The 16,110-nt window shown below is 39.4% G+C and overlaps 1 protein-coding gene across 1 annotated transcript in view; it reads right to left on the bottom strand.

Moving 5' to 3' along the window:
- Positions 1-16,110, bottom strand: part of JAM2 (junctional adhesion molecule 2) — a 64,029-nt gene that overhangs the window by 20,189 nt on the left and 27,730 nt on the right. Inside the window, exons 2-3 of the mRNA XM_046002964.1 lie at positions 7,116-7,181; positions 536-643 (exon numbers count right to left, since the gene is read on the bottom strand). Coding sequence (XP_045858920.1) covers positions 536-643; positions 7,116-7,181 — 174 coding nt within the window. The remainder of the gene's footprint in view (positions 1-535; positions 644-7,115; positions 7,182-16,110) is intronic.

Here is a 16,110-nt window from a genome sequence, read left to right as displayed (position 1 = left end):
ATAGCTAAATTATGAGAGCAGCCCAGTGTCCATTGGTAGATGAATGGCTAAAGAAGATGTGGTAGATCTATATATAATGGAATGTTAACTCAGCTATAAAAAATATGAAACTTTGCCATTTGCAACAACATGGATAGAGCTAGGGGGTATTATACTATGCAAAATAAGTCAGAGAAAGAAAAATACCATATGATCTCACTCATATGTGGAATATAAGAAAAAAAAGCAAGTGAGCAAAGGGGAAAAGAATGAGAGAGAGAGAGAGAAAGAGAAACTGGGAAGTAGACTCTTAATACAGAGAACAAACTGATGGTTACCAGAGGGAAGATGGGTAGGGGAATGGGGGATATAGGGGATGGGGATTAAGAGTACACTTATCATGATGAAAATAAAACAAAACAAAACAAAACAAAATGATTTAAACACCCAATATTCTCAATAATTAGTCCTGTCCTGTTCTCATCTGTAAACTAAAGAACTCGGGCTATACTTGGTGTTCTCCTGTTCTCACCTCATCAAGTCTATAGCTTCTTACCTTGAAGATCCTGTTGGTAGTAGACAAAGGAGACACTCCGGCCCAGTTTCTTCCACTCTAATCTGGAGGAAATGGTCTTCTTCGGGGATTTACAGGCTAAAATAACCTCTAGGAACAACAACAAAAATACTTGTTTTCTAACTGTCCCTATGAATTTATATTTTACTCAAGTGAAATTTTAAACAGTTAAGGTATTCCTTTATAATTTCATTCATTCATTCATTCATTCATTCATTCATAAATTACTTCAATGGGCAACATGATGGCTTAGCCCAAAGATGAAACAAAGCATTAGAGCTCTTCTCCATAACAACTGCACGACTCTAGGCCACTGACCGTAGTTCGTGAGCCTCAGTTACCCCCTGTGAAATAAGACAGTATGTCACAGAGTTGTAGTGAGTCTTCAAATACAGTAATACATGCAGAGTGCACATGCTTGGACATGGTAAGTCATTGAAAAATGGCAGTTATGATCAATTATTTATCATTTATCTTACTATTCCCAGCCTCAGTCGTCAGGGAGTTTACAGCCTACGAGAAGAGACAAACAAGATAATGTAATTTTATTCCATTGTGATAAGTGCCATGAGTGCCATGGAGGTAAACAGAGAAAGGCACTTGCTGCAGCCTGTGGGATCCACAAACTTTCCATCAACATGCTGTGTCCTCACTCAGAGCCATTCTTTGATAATCCTTTCTGTGGATATATTGATACAAACCTGATATGATCTTCTATTAAATCATGAATTTCTACGTCGTATCTCTATATAGATAAATTTTGAGAAGATTTAATCTTGGCATCACATTTAACTGCCTCACTGTAACTCATTTAAGTCACTTTATTACAGGAAATTTACTATTCTTATGCCATTAAAAACTCCCGGAACCTCTGAAGGAACCCCTCTTTTAACTGTCCAAACAAGATGACTAGCCATGGTAGGGGTGGGGGTCGGGGGGGCCAGCACTTACCTACCAGCTGCTTTGAGTTGACAAAAGGAAACCTCTGGTTGTAAATATTTTTAAAGTACTTTTCAGTCACGCTCCCTAGAGTGTCACCTTCAGAGTTCTGAGACTTTTTTTTCCTCACAATGCATACAGTTTGACCCCAAAAGCACACATCTTTGACTAGAGGAGAAATTAAGTTCAAATACTTTCCATACCTCTGGTTTTGATGTAGCAGATTTAATGCTATTAAAAAACAATTCAGGATATTACATGATATGGTAGATCAGAGAGCAATACTTTTATTATCCCAGGTTTTATTAATATATGCATAGATATGGACAAAAAGCTTATAGAAATGTGTACAAAAATATGAACCCAGTGATGATTTCTATATGATAAAATTATGGTGCTCCTTTTGTTATATGTAGTTTCTAATTTTCCTTTTAGCTCCACACATATTGCTAGAAATAGAGAAATAGAATACAAGGTAATGGAAAACAGAAAATAGGACAGAGAAAAGAAAGGCAAGGGAAAGAAAAAAACCCACAAAATTGTTTTCAAGGGTGCCTAAAGTTTTTAGAGCAGGTTTTACATGACAAAGAGACATCATTTTACAGACATGTTTACAATTATGCTACAAAGACAAATGTGTGCTGAGGGACTTGTCTGAGGAAACACGGTTCTGTTCTGTTGATTAAGGAGAATGGGTGGTGACTTTCCGGAGTCTTGAGTTTGAGATAGGTTTCCTTCCCGTATTTTGTTGAGTTTCCAACAATTAAACACACACCCACATTCATTTTTAGCCCACAACGCTCAAGTCTTAGGAATAAATTTGTATTCAGTCACATTGTTTCATATATTTAACTACACACACACACACACACACACACACACACACAGACACACACATGCACCGCCTTTTTCACCAGGAAGATTTGACTTTTGTCCTCATTGCTCTCTGGAAAACCTCTGCACAAATTATATTCAAAAACAAAACCGATGGTTTTCCCAAATGCAATGACGCCGCTCCCGCCTTACTCACAATGACCATGGAAATGTGAAGCGATGGTATAGGTCATCCTCAGATGTTGAGTACTTACCGTGTGTCCAGCATTGTTGCTGAGCTATATCAGTGAGCAAAACAAAGATCCCTGTTCTTTGAGCTCTCACACTTTGCAGGGGGAGTCAGGCACACAAGAAATACCATAGGGGCACCTGCGTGGCTCAGTGGTTATTAAGCCTCTACCTTCGGCTCAGGTCATGATCTCAGGGTTCTGGGATCGAGTCCCGCATGGGGCTCTCTGCTCAGCGGGGAGCCTGCTTCCCCCTCTCTCTCTGCCTGCCTCTCTGCCTACTGGTGATCTCTGTGTGTGTGTCAAATAAATAAAATCTTTAAAAAAATCTGTTTACAAGAAATATCATAAAGTGAATTAAATGCTACACTGGGAGGTAATGAGTGCTCTACTCTACCCTGCTTAGTAGAACAGGAGTGTTAGTGTGCAATTACAAAACACCTGAGAGGTTAGAGTTCAGCTCATTTAGAGAGTGACCCATCTGACTAAAGACTGAAAAAAATAATTAGGATTCCTTAGGATGTAAGAACAAATTTCCTAGAATTCGAAGTTAGAATTCACTATGTGTTTCTTTGGGACACTCCAAGCAAGACCATAGTCAGTGCCTCAATCTGAAGGTGTCAACACCGTGACCCCCCGGTAACTGGGGGTCAGTAAGTCAGCTGGAATCATGGGGTCAACATCTGAGGATAAAGAACCAGGTGAACTGAGAAGCTAACTACCATGGACTCTCCTCTCTATTTGCAGTGAAAATGTGCGACCAGTATAATCTTGTATGCAGCCCTTAGGATTGTTATACCGTAAGGTAGTAGTTTAAGGCACGGCCTTTTGGAGTCAGACCTCCTCCATACACTGTGTGTGTGCTGTTGGGGAAATTACTGTTTTTGAACATTATACTCAACATTTGTTTGTTTGTTTGTTTTTAAAGATTTTATTTATTTTGATAGAGACAGAGGGAAAGAGAGAGAACACGAACAGGGTGAGGGGCAGTGGAGAAGCAGGCTCTCCACTGAGCAAGGAGCCCGATGAGGGGGGCTCAATCCCAGGACGCCGGGATCATGACCTGAGCCGAAGTCAAATGCTTAACCGACTGAGCCACCCAGGCATCCCTACCCTCACATTTGTAAAAAGAAAGAAAATAACAGTACTCATCTCATGAAGCCATCTTGAAGTTAAGTGAGGGAGTACATTACTGATACACTTAGGTGTCTGTGGTACTTTGTACATAGCGTGTTCCATCAATGGTTATTATTTTTTTCACCCCTGAGAAACTTCTTTTAGTTGTAGTTGTAACTACACCTTGACGTGATAGAAATCCTTGCTTTCTACAACCCAAATTTACCTAAGAATCACTCAAATTTGAGCTAAAACCTTTGAGACAGCAGGATAGGATACAGACATAACTCCTATTTTCTCAAAACAAGGCATACTAAAGCATAAAAATGCTTCAAGTTCTTTTGTTAAGATGATCATTTCATTCCCAAAAAATATGTTTCCTTCGGGCCGAGGAACGCTGATTCTTTTGTTTAGAAAAAGCATATAAGCAGTAATATTTTCATGTAGCAAAACAGTCATTTTAGGAATCACATCGCTAGAAATCACTGTGGATTTTAATTTTTCTAGGATTCTGTACTGTTAATTATCTTCTGATTTTATTCTCTGTGCTCAAGTTAAAAATCATCAAAATCTTATGTAATGCAAAAATAGAATTGCTACAACCAACACAGCTCTGAAAAATTACCAAGAAATTACTTCAGTGAAGAAAAGCATGCTATTAAACTGATTCATAGCTCACAGTGTTGGACATTCTGCATAGAGGCTACTCATATAATTTATAAGCCTAGCAAAGCTGCTCTCACTTCAGTCTCGTTCTGTTCTTGGCACCACTATGGGAAGTGATACAAAACAGCAGTGCTGCAAAGAAGGAATTATTTCACGATTTGTTGACATCAGAGAGACAAGAGACAAAAAAAAAAAAAAATGAAATGAATGATGTGGAACATACCTACACATATACACAAATCACAAGTTATTTTAGACTAAAATCAAGCCACTGCATGAAATATGCTACGACTAAAAATGTGGAAGAAGATAGAAATTTATTTTTGCTGTAAGGAGAGCCAAGTTGGAACAACTGGGGCACATATAAAATAGAATCAGAATATCCATCTTTTTCTTTAAAACTTTTTTTATTCTATTTGAGAGAGAGAAAGAGAGCATGTGAGTGGGGGAAGGGACAGACAGAGAGAAGCAGACTCTAGCTGAGGGCAGGACCCCTCCCCCCACCAGTGCCCCAACAATGTGGGGCTCTATCTCAGGAACTTAAAATCCTGACCTGAGCTGAAACCAAGAGTCAGATGCTCAACGACTGAGCCACCCAGGTGCCCCTATTATTCTTAATTAAAAAGAGCAGAGGGGAAACAAACAAACAAAAAATAAAAAATAGGGCACCTGGATGGCTCAGTGGGTTAAGCCTCTGCCTTCGGCTCAGGTCATGATCTCAGGGTCCTAGGATCGAGCCCTGCATCGGGCTCTCTGCTCAGCAGGCAGCCTGCTTCCTCCTCTCTCTCTCTGCCTGCCTCTCTGCATACTTGTGATTTCCGTCTGTCAATTAAATAAATAAAATCTTAAAAAAATAAAGAAAAAAAGTAATGTAAATGGCACACGATTTTAGTTTGGAGTGATGGAAATTTTTCAACTAGACAGAAGTGGTAGTTACACAACACTGTGAACATACTAAATGCCACTGAACCATTCACTTGAATGTGTGGGTTTTATGTTATGTGAATTCCACCTCACTACTTTTTTTTTTTTTTAAGTAATGTAAGACGGTAGAGTATAACTTTGGCATCCTAACTGAGATAACATGCCATAGGACCTGGGTGGTGGTGGTGGTGGGGGTGGTAGGGATGTATATTCATGGTACCATCATGGGCCCAACAGTGAGAACCTTCAGGGAAGTACAGAGTAGGGCAATTCACTTCTTTTGTCCTTACAGACTCCTGGCCCATCTTTGCCTCTCACTGTGTGGTTCTTCTCTTGGCCTTCCTGGTCTCCTTTTCAACACCATGTCCGGCCCTGTCTATCCTCTCTACAAGTGCTTCATAGCCCTATATCACTCCCAATCACCAATTTGCTCTTCCCACGTCTCTCCACTAAAAACTAATTCATGATAAAGAGTGATTGTTTTTGAGCTTTATCATGTAATAAATTAGGACTTCATTAACTGAAATAGTTATTTCAGTAATTTGTTATCAAGTGATGTGTTACTTGTGAATGGCGGGCTGGTTCTTACTGTAGCGTATTCTTACCGACGAAGCATACGTAACGCTGTGGGCTGGGCACTATTATAAGTACTAGCTAAATACTAATTTACTTCGCTCCTTCCTACCCACAGTTCTCTTCTTTAATCTTTGTCTCTTTTCTTCAGACCTATCTCTTCCAACTCCAGGAACCTAAGACGTGCCTGAAGACAAGAGCTCAGACACATTTTGAAACTTGTTTCTTAAGTGTTTACAATCTCCGGCTCAAACAAGCATCACACTTAGGATATGGTAAATCTTCTGGTTGCCTAGTATTACCGTGTTCTAGGTAAAAAAATTTCGTAACAGTAGTAGGTGGTCAATATTTGAGGCAAACTTATAAAAGCCCTTATAAAATTTTCCTTGGGTATTAGAGGTCTTAAAAATTTTTTTAATTGTGGTTAAATACATGTATCTTAACATTTACCATCTTAACACTTTTTAACTTTTTACCATCTTCATGATTTTTAATAAATCAGTAGTGTTACGTATATTCACATTGTCAGGCAACGAATCTCTAGAACTTTTTCACCTTGTAGAAGTGAAATGTTATACCCATTAAACACCAACTCCCTACTGTAAATATATTTAAGAAGTTAAATACATAACAAGATGGCACCCCAAAATAGGCTATATTAATGTCATCTTAAAAACATGAAGTAGAGGGGTGCCTGGGTGGCTCAGTCAGTTAAGCGTCTGCCTTCAGCTCAGGGCATGATCCCAGGGTCGTGGGATTGAGACCAGCAGCAGGCTCCTTTCTCAGCAGGGAGCCTGCTTCTCCCTCTCCCATTCCCCTGCTTGTGTTCCCTCTCTCTCTCTTTATCTCTGTCAAATAAATAAATAAAATCTTAAAAAAAAAAAAAGAAACAGACTCTTTACCCTCCCCCCCCCAAAAAAAAACAAAAACAAAAAACATGAAATAGAGTGGGGTTTGCAGCATTAATTTCCATTTACCATATCCAGCTGGCTGGAAACTTTGTAGGACCTCCATTTACCAGTTTCACAAATTAGATCTGCTTTGCTGCAGATAATGTACGCAATTAGAGGCCTTCTTTGTACATCGGGTCTTTCATCGAATGTCCAAAATTTCCACTGAGGCGGTGGAGAAAGTTCTCAAGTGGAAACAGCACAGAGCAGCATTTCGGAAGGAAGAATTAGTGTGAGGGAAGGCAGATAGTCCAACAAATAGATAACATCACACACGTCATACTTGTGAGTCATTTGAACAACACAGCCCGTGAGAAGCATAAGTTACTCTACCTTGATATTCTATTGCTGTGACCACTTGATGGTCTTTTGGGGCAGAGAATCCATAGGCCTTATGATCTGAAAGATTAAAACAGATAGGATAATTAAAGTAGCGCCAAAGACCACTTGCAAATGTCTGAATGGAATGCAACATTAAGGAAAACTGGCCTAAAGTTTGCTGATTGTTTCACACATGCATAACCCATAAGTTTTAAAGTATCAAAATAAGAAAAACCAAGCCAAACCGTCTATGTCTTTTCCATTTTCTGTATTGTGGTTTTCTGCCCTCCTTTCCCAAAGCAAAACCCATGGACCTGTCAGGGCCCAAGGACAGACAACACAATCTGACAAGCTTGACTATGAAAGGCTTTTTATTTTAAAGATATATTTATTTATTTTAGAGGAAGTATGAGCAGAGGGAGGGGCAGAGGGAGAGACAGAGAAGCAGACTCCCCGCTGAGTGCAGAGCCTGAGTCTGGGCTAGACACCAGGACCCGGAGATCATGACCTGAGCTGAAACCAAGAGTCCAACGATGAGCAATGGACTGAGCCCCTCAGGAGCCCCGAGCCTGATTATTAAACAAGTGGCTTTGTCCTTAATTTAGCCCAATATGCCCTAGCGCTTAAGGTATTGCCCCTTTAGGATAAAGGCTAATTATTTAAGGGTTTAAGTTGCTTTACAAACTTATCCCTTGCTTCCAGACCTTCCCAAACGCCCCCAGGGGGTGGGGGTGGGGAAATAACACTTGGTGGAAAACCAGTGCTTTATACTTAACAGTAAGGCTGCTTTGAAGAACCAGGAATAGAAATAAAGAGACTAAAGAAGGACCAAACAACCATGAGTTCAAGGACTTCAAAAAAAGTTCCTACGAGATCAGAATTTCTTGGGTATGAAATATATTACATTTCTGGGAAGGAGAGAAAAGTGTTTCCCACAGCACGCCATCTTTGGTTTATTCATCTGTAGGGACACTGACATGTAAATTATGACCCTGTGCTAAGACTTCATTGCTCCTAAGAAATACATGCTATTTGGGATTTTTTTTTTCTTTTTTTCTTCTGCTCTCCCTTAGAAGCCTGGACAGCAAATATAATTGTGAGTGAAATGAAAACTCTTAGAAACCTAAAGGCCTCAAGTGTCTAGTTCTCCCATCTAACATTATTCAGCTATTCAGGTTCTGTATCTATAAACTGCAAACCTCTTCACTAGACAAATCGGCAAAGCTGGTGTCTATTGGGAAGAATGTAGAACTGAGCTGATTGCTTTTATTGACAACTGTAAATCTGTGCATATAAAGAAGTGACCTACAAGGCCCAGCCTTAGAGAGATGTCAGGTCACCGAAGAGTGATTTCAAAATACAGCTTTTGCTTGTGTATTAAAAAAAAAAAATTATGAAGGGGTCCAAGCCAACTTTTTAAGTATCCCCCTTTTCCCTTTTCCATTTACTCTGCCGCATACCAGACTATGTCCCATAATCCTCTGAACCCCACCCTCACCCCATATGCCTTTCTTTTCCAGTTCCTCCTCTCCTTCCCAAATTTTATTCTGTAGAGTGTAAAGAGGGTCCAGATCTTCAGAGAGCAGAGGCTCTAAGCTGGCAAGCCAGGAAAGCCAGACCTCCTACGTTCATTGTGTGTTACACCTACATTTATTTTTATTTATTTTTTTTAAAAAGATTTATTTATTTATTTGACAGACAGATCACAAGTAGGTAGAGAGGCAGGCAAAGAGAGAGAGAGAGAAGGAAGCAGACTTCCCGCTGAGCAGAGAGCCCGATGCAGGGTTTGATCCTAGGACCCCGGGATCATGACCTGGGCTGAAGGCAGAGACTTTAACCCACTGAGCCACCCAGGTGCCCTACACCTACATTTAAATGACACGACTGCGGAACGTTTATCCGATGATTCCGATTCCAAATCATTATTCTGTGAAACTTTCAAAGCTCACTCTGAAAAAGCCCCTTTTCTCCTTTAGCAATGTGTAAATTAGTGCCCTCAGAGAAGTTCTGATTGTGACAGGCATTTCTTCTGATTTTTGAACTATTTTCGTGGATTTTTTAGACAAAACAATGAAGACTCATATTCCCTAGAAATCAGTTGAGGGGAAAATCTGGGCAAAATAGAAAATGATAATCTTTGTTCCTTCCACATCATCATATCTTTGAACTTTTCAAACCCTGCACTGCCTATTGAGAGTGTTTATTTTCTTCGGCGGGCTTGGATGTCTTTCATTTGAGGTGAATGTTAGTCCAATCTGAAACTGGAGGATTTAGGACTGCATCCAAATATTTTCCCCTTTTCTCAATTCCAGTTTCTGACTTGCTAAAACACCCTTAAAGAAAGATTTCTTAAATTTTCAAAAATCACTTTAAAAGTTCTATGTAAAAAATGGCTGTTAACTCAGGAATTTTATTAATTTCTTCAGAACTTTTTTATATGTATATGTTTGGATAGAAAAAAAAAAAAGTCCCAAACACCAAAAAAGAGAGGTTTCACTGAATTGACAAAACTATGAACGCAAAACAATTATAAAGAGAATTGGTTTTAGTAAATTAATAAATAGATACTATTTCTTGGTACCTGGATATTTATTTCTGTGATTTTAAGTGTTTTCTAGCTATGCTGCTTCCTCTGGTTCTATTTATTTCAAGGTTTGTTTTTTAATTAAGTAAAACACTTAAAATGTGCGGTCACCTATGATGAACGTATTTAAACAGAAAGTTCTGAATCTTAAAAAAACAATTGTACATTATAAGATTTCTTTCTTGTTTTTAGCCTTTCTTGTCTTGGAATTCAGTTGTATGTGTATTTTTTTTTTTAACTTGAACCCAATGACTTTATGAAAACAAAATGTTGGATTTTGTACCAACATTTCACTAACAGATGTTGGGAAGAGTCTCCGCTGGCTGCTTTCTTGACTGATTTTTATTTTTTCTTCACCTTTCCAGAGTGAGTTAAAAAAGAAAACAAAAAATTGTCATGGAGGTCTGCTGGTTGAGGTCAACAATTGTTTTAAAGTTAGCCTCAAAACATCTTTAATAGTTTTGGATGTGTTCCAAAATCATGGGCAGAAGTTCATAAAATGAGGTTAAGAGATGATTATTTCCATAACTGCTAACAACTCCAAGTCAAGTAATCCCTAACCAAACAAAATCTTTTGTGTTTCTTTACCCTCAACTCTAAGAATAAAATTTCTTATGTTGTCTATCAATCATCTAAAATATTCTCATGTGACAAAGGATCATTTAGTATGACTAAGAATAAATATTTATATTTATACCACAATTTTTAAACCTACTATAAGAGTAGTATTTAAAGTAACACTTTTAATTGGAAACACGATGAGGGAAAATTGATGTGTTACGGAGGTTTTTTGTTCTAGGAGCACATTACAAAGAACCATGAACAAAGCAAGTTATAAAAACTGTGGATATGAGTTATTTTGTAAGTTTTCAAAAATGAAATTAATAGCCATGTGGTTTTGACCATCACTAATAAATAATTATTGTATTAACAAATATAGAAAAGATGCACAGTGCTAGTAGTAACAGATAAAATAATATTACCCAGTATTTATTTATTTTTAAAAGGAGACTTCTTATTTATTTTTTTTATTTTTTAAAGATTTTATTTATTTATTTGTCATAGAGAGAGCACAAGCAGGTAGAGTGGCAGGCAGAGGCAGAGAGAGAAGCAGGCTCCCCACTGGACAAGGAGCCCGATGTGGGACTCGATCCCAGGATCCCGGGATCATGACCTGAGTGAGCCAAAGGCAGCGGCTTAACCGACTGAGCCACCCAGGCGTACCCGGACACTTTTTATCTTTATTTACTTTTACATTCTTTTAAAAGGACGCTTTTTTATATTTGCATTTTTTAAATTTAAATTCAATTAATTAACCTACTATGTAGTATTAGTTTCCGATGTAGAGTACTTTCAGTATTTATTATGGATAAATATTTATAGGGTAAAATGTATCCCAATGAAGTACGAATCAGGAGTTAGTTTAATAGACTCATCTGTCTCACTATGATTCGACCATAGTAGGTCTAGAGGGTAGGGAGATGGGAGAGGATAGGGGGAAGGAGAGGGAAGGGGATAGGAGGAAAGGAGGGGGAAGGAGAGGGAGAGGAAGACAGAGAAAGAAACAGAGACCTGTCCTTCTAGCCTCTCACACTGGACATTCTGGCCCTTCTTTTATTTTTTTAAGATTTATTTCTTTATTTGAGAGAGAGAGCATGTGAGCAGGGGGAGAGGGAGAGAAGCAGACTTCCCGCTGAGAGCGCAGCAGAGCTAGATCCCACAAACCTGGGATCGTGATCTGGGTCAAAACCAAGAGTCAGTTGCCAAACCAACTGAGCCACCCAGGCAATCCTTCGGGCCCTTTTAATAAGAGAAAGGGAAACCATACCGAAATGCAAGGAAAAATAAAAGATGTGCTTGGCTTTAGAGCTACCCGTTGCTGGTGTTCTGGTGAGTTAATGATGACCTAAAGAATTAAAGAGTGATTTTGACTATGAATAAATTTTCCCCTTAAGAATCTAGCATCTAAGTAAGATGTGACTCCTCTGGGTTAAAATCCTCACTGGACAGGTGTGGCGGGCCGGGAGAGGTCCTTGCTCAGGGTCACAGCTCTAGACTGCAGAGAAGCAAAATGCACATTTACATCTAGTACTTTGCTTCCACACACCTTCCCCCTCCCCCCATTCTCAGACTGGCACAAGGCATTGCGGAGAAAGACATACCAAACACGAGTCTGTCAGACGCTCTGAAGATGGCTTCACACCCATTTTCAATCTTTAGGGTAAAGATATTACACAGAAAGTACATAATGGATTGTCATTTTAACAGAAAAATGTTAAGGGGCAAATATTTATGGACACTGGACAAGTAACTTGAATAAAACTTGTATATTTATTAAATACTGAACAAAAATGGTATGTCTCTTCCTCTTTTCTGTTTTTTGGGGGTTTTATTTATTTATTTTTTAGTCATTTGAGTTCTAAAAGAACAGTATTTCAGAATTGCATCCACAGTTGTTTTCATATAAGTTATACACTTTAGTACATTTAGGAAAACTTTCAAGGCATTCTGTTACCCAAACAGCTGAATGATTCAATTTGGGAGATGATATTAGATAGAAATGAAATAAGTGAACTAAATTCTTACAGTAAAATAAATTCTCAAAAAAAATTTTAAAGTGTTCTTCAAGCACCTCTTCAAATTTAACAGTGTCCTGTGTATCAGAAAGCCATCAACAGCTGCATTTCTCACCAGGTACTCCCCACAAGGACATGAAACAAGCAATTTTAGGATTCTGAGATCTTTCTTTAATATTCCCCAAGTGAGGGGCACCTGGGTGGCTCAGTGGATTAAGCCGCTGCCTTCGGCTCAGGTCATGATCTCAGGGTCCTGGGATCGAGCCCGGCATCGGGCTTTCTGCTTCTCAGGGAGCCTGTTTCCTCCTCTCTCTCTGCCTGCCTCTCTGCCTACTTGTGATCTCTCTCTCTGTCAAATAAATAAATAAAATCTTAAAAAAAAAAATATTCCCCAAGTGACAATCTCAGCCACACACAATTTGTTCACCACTGGCGTTAACTATACATTTTAGATAGATGACAATAGTCAACTCAAATAGAGGAATGTCATCTTCCAAAACTGATGCTAACAAAAATCACACACTCAATGGAAGACAGGGATGGTGACCATTGGATGTTCTGACTGATTCTCCCTCAAATTAAGATGCCAGGAAGCAATGGCCCCAAAACTTTATTACTGTAAAATAAGAAATCAGTACTAAAGTAGTCAGATATCAAAATAAACACATGGTATTAAGGCAAAGAATACTAAGATGGGAAACGTAAAGATAATAAACCTGAGTGTCTCTCCTCACTAATTGACTCATGTGGTCTGGATTGTGCCTTGGCACATCCTTTTTTTTTTTTTTTTTAAGAATTTTTATTTATTTATTTGACAGAGAGGGGGAGATCACAAGCAGGCAGAGAGACCGGTAGAGGGGGAAGCAGGATCTCCGCTGAGCAGAGCCCAATGCAAGGCTCGATCCCAGGACCCTGAGATCATGACCTGAGCCAAAAGCAGAGGTATAACCCACTGAGCCATCCAGGTGCCCTGGTGCATCCTTTTACCAGAGATGGTGTATCAGGCTTTGATAGTTTGATGACATTTTAATTTAAGATAATTCCCTGCCCTTTAATCTGACATAGCAGTGACTAACTCCTAAATCTCAGTATGGTTTTTCAAGATAAAAAGTCCAGAACCATCACCAGTATTTGACAATTATATTTCTCAGTAGAAATGAACATACCAGTATAATTGTTAAATAAATAATTTTTGAGAGCAGGTATTATAGATCATTTCTCCAGTTTTGATCAGCTCTGGACCAAGAGTTCAAAGCGGATTTCTGAATCTGGACTCTGAACTCTGGTTCTGAATCACCAAGGTAGACGAGTCTGGGAATCCCTGCGCAAAACGTCCTGACAGCTGATACACACAGATTACTCAGGGCTGTGTGTTTCAGGGGTAGTGAAATGGTGATTTTGCAGTCATTTGATACGTATAAATCCACGTAAGTAACATATGTCAGTTGAACTCTACCATCTACCAAGCTCTTTTCACCCTGAGCCTACACAGATGTTTGTTTTAAGCTCTTTGTAGCTCCAGTAGCTCTTATTTCTCTGCTTTACTGAATGAATTTGGGGAATCACTTTGATGGATCCCATGTTTTCATCTTTGAAAGTGCAAACATGCAGTAATGAATACAATTTGAGTTTTACGGGGATCAGCACAAGATGTCAAACATATTCTCCAATATTCCTAATCTGTCAATTTATAATCTGCAAATGAAGCGATCTTTGCATTTCTCAGAGGAAGATAGAGCATTGTTAATGTCTTAAATCTTTTTTTGAATCAGAAGATTTATAAAATATAATGAATAAACACATAAAGGAAGGAGGACTGACCGTGAATTTAATGAGGCATAAGCTTTGGGGCTCTCCCTTGCATGAGCACCTCCAGGGGCCCTGGAGGTGAAGTGGGAGGGCCTAGCAATGGGTGAACATTTTCCAAAACTTGCAAGAATAAGGGGCGCCTGGGTGGTTCATTGGGTTAAGCATCCGGTGCTTGATTTTGGCTCGGGTCATGATCTCAGTGTTGTGAGATCAATACCCGCATCCAGCTCTGCATTTGGCATGAGTATACTTGAGATTCTCTCTCTCTCTCTCTCTCTCTCTGCCCCTCGACAACCCAGCATGTCTGCACATGCACTCTCCCTCTCTAAAAAAAACAAAACAAAAAACCTTTTAAGAATAAGATTTTTGGGGATACGATTTTTCTTTTTCTTTCTAAGAAAATTTTTATTTTAAAGATATTATTTATTTATTTGACACAGACAGAGAGAGATCACAAGTAGGCAGAGAGAGAAGGGGGGAAGCAGGCTCCCTGCTGAGCAGAGAGCTCGATTCGGGGCTCGATCCCCAGGACCTGGGGATCACGACCCAACCCCAAGGCAGAGGCCCAACCCACTGAGTCAATCAGGCACCCCAGGATACAATTTTTCTTAGTGAAGGCTCTAATTATCTTTGCATACAATGATGGGCTTCTTCTTATTAATGAATTTATTTAGCTTTCTGGACTTGACCACATAATAAAGAAAATGATCTCCAAATCTCCAGAGTTCACTGCCTAATAGTTCAACCTTCAAAATATTAAGGATTTTATATGACCAACAACTTAGCTCTTCCCTCCCTCTTAAATTTCACTTTTAAAATTTGGCGGTTGTATGAATTTAATTTTTCAACTCTCCTGCTGGAGGAGGGTTCATAAAAGCTTTCGCCCTTCCAGGTCATACATATGTTACTAATTAAATTCTCTTACCGTAAATGGTTCCAGAAGAGATTTGAAACCTAAGGGAAACCCTCCCAACTTATTGTTGCTTCATGTTTCCTTTGATTAGTCTTGAGGAAGCCAAAGGAAAAAGAACGATTTATTTTGAAATGCCGACCATAGAAACAATGGTTTGGCAATGCTTAGCTGTCATATTTTACAACTATCAGGTAAGACTCCTCAGAATTAATTACCCTGATTTCTCAGGTGCTTTACAAGCAGGAACTATAATTCCCCCCTCTCTTTCCATAAAGACAGTTCCTTGACTCACTCTTCTTATTTCAAAACTGGCTCTACACTCCAACACCAAAACCTACTCTTCAGGGTCAATCACCTAGACCAGTAAAAGAAATGGTTTAATGAAAATCTGTGTTATGGGTTGAATGTTTGTGTTCCCTCCCCCCAAATCCGTGTGTTGAAATCCTAATGGCCAGTATGTTGAGCTTAGGAGGTGGGGGCCTTTGGGAGATGATTAGATCATGGATGGAGTCTTCAAGAATGGAAATATCGCCCTCATGAAAGAGACTCCAGAGATCCCCATTTCAGCCACCCGAGGACACAACAAGAGAGCGGCGGCTCGTAAGCAGGAAGCAGGCTCTCACCAGACACGGAATCTGCCAGCACCTTGTCTTGGAATTTCTAGCCTCTAGCCTCCAGAACTGCGAGAAATAGATACTTGTTTCTGAGCCACCAGGCCTATGGTATTTTCGCTCTAGCGAACTAAGACAATCTGCCTACATCCAATCTGAGCCGCATCCTAAGCAGGTCAGGAAATGAGCACGTGCCAGGAGAGATCCAATTTTTGAAACTTTTTCAGACGAAGCATTTACAAAATGGACAAAGATAATTGTGTCCAAATATGGTGTCTATAAGTGTAACTGGCACAAAAAAAAAAACCAAAGGAAATTGTTGTTGGACGTCCCAGGTAGCACGAGGAGGACTGCATTGGTCACAAAATCCACCAGATACTTTGAAATGCTGTAGAGGCAACGCTAGCACGTCCTACTTTGCTGCGGGGGTGTGAGACCTGGCTTCTCACCCAATGGGAGAAAGCACTCATCAGCACTGCACCACCAGCAGCAGCACCGTTTCAACAGCTTGGCT

This window comes from Meles meles, chromosome 4 (assembly GCF_922984935.1).
Source record: "Meles meles chromosome 4, mMelMel3.1 paternal haplotype, whole genome shotgun sequence".
NCBI lineage: Eukaryota > Metazoa > Chordata > Mammalia > Carnivora > Mustelidae > Meles > Meles meles.
The sequence above is the reverse complement of the archived record's forward strand: the minus strand, read 5'-3'. Positions and strand labels throughout refer to the sequence as shown.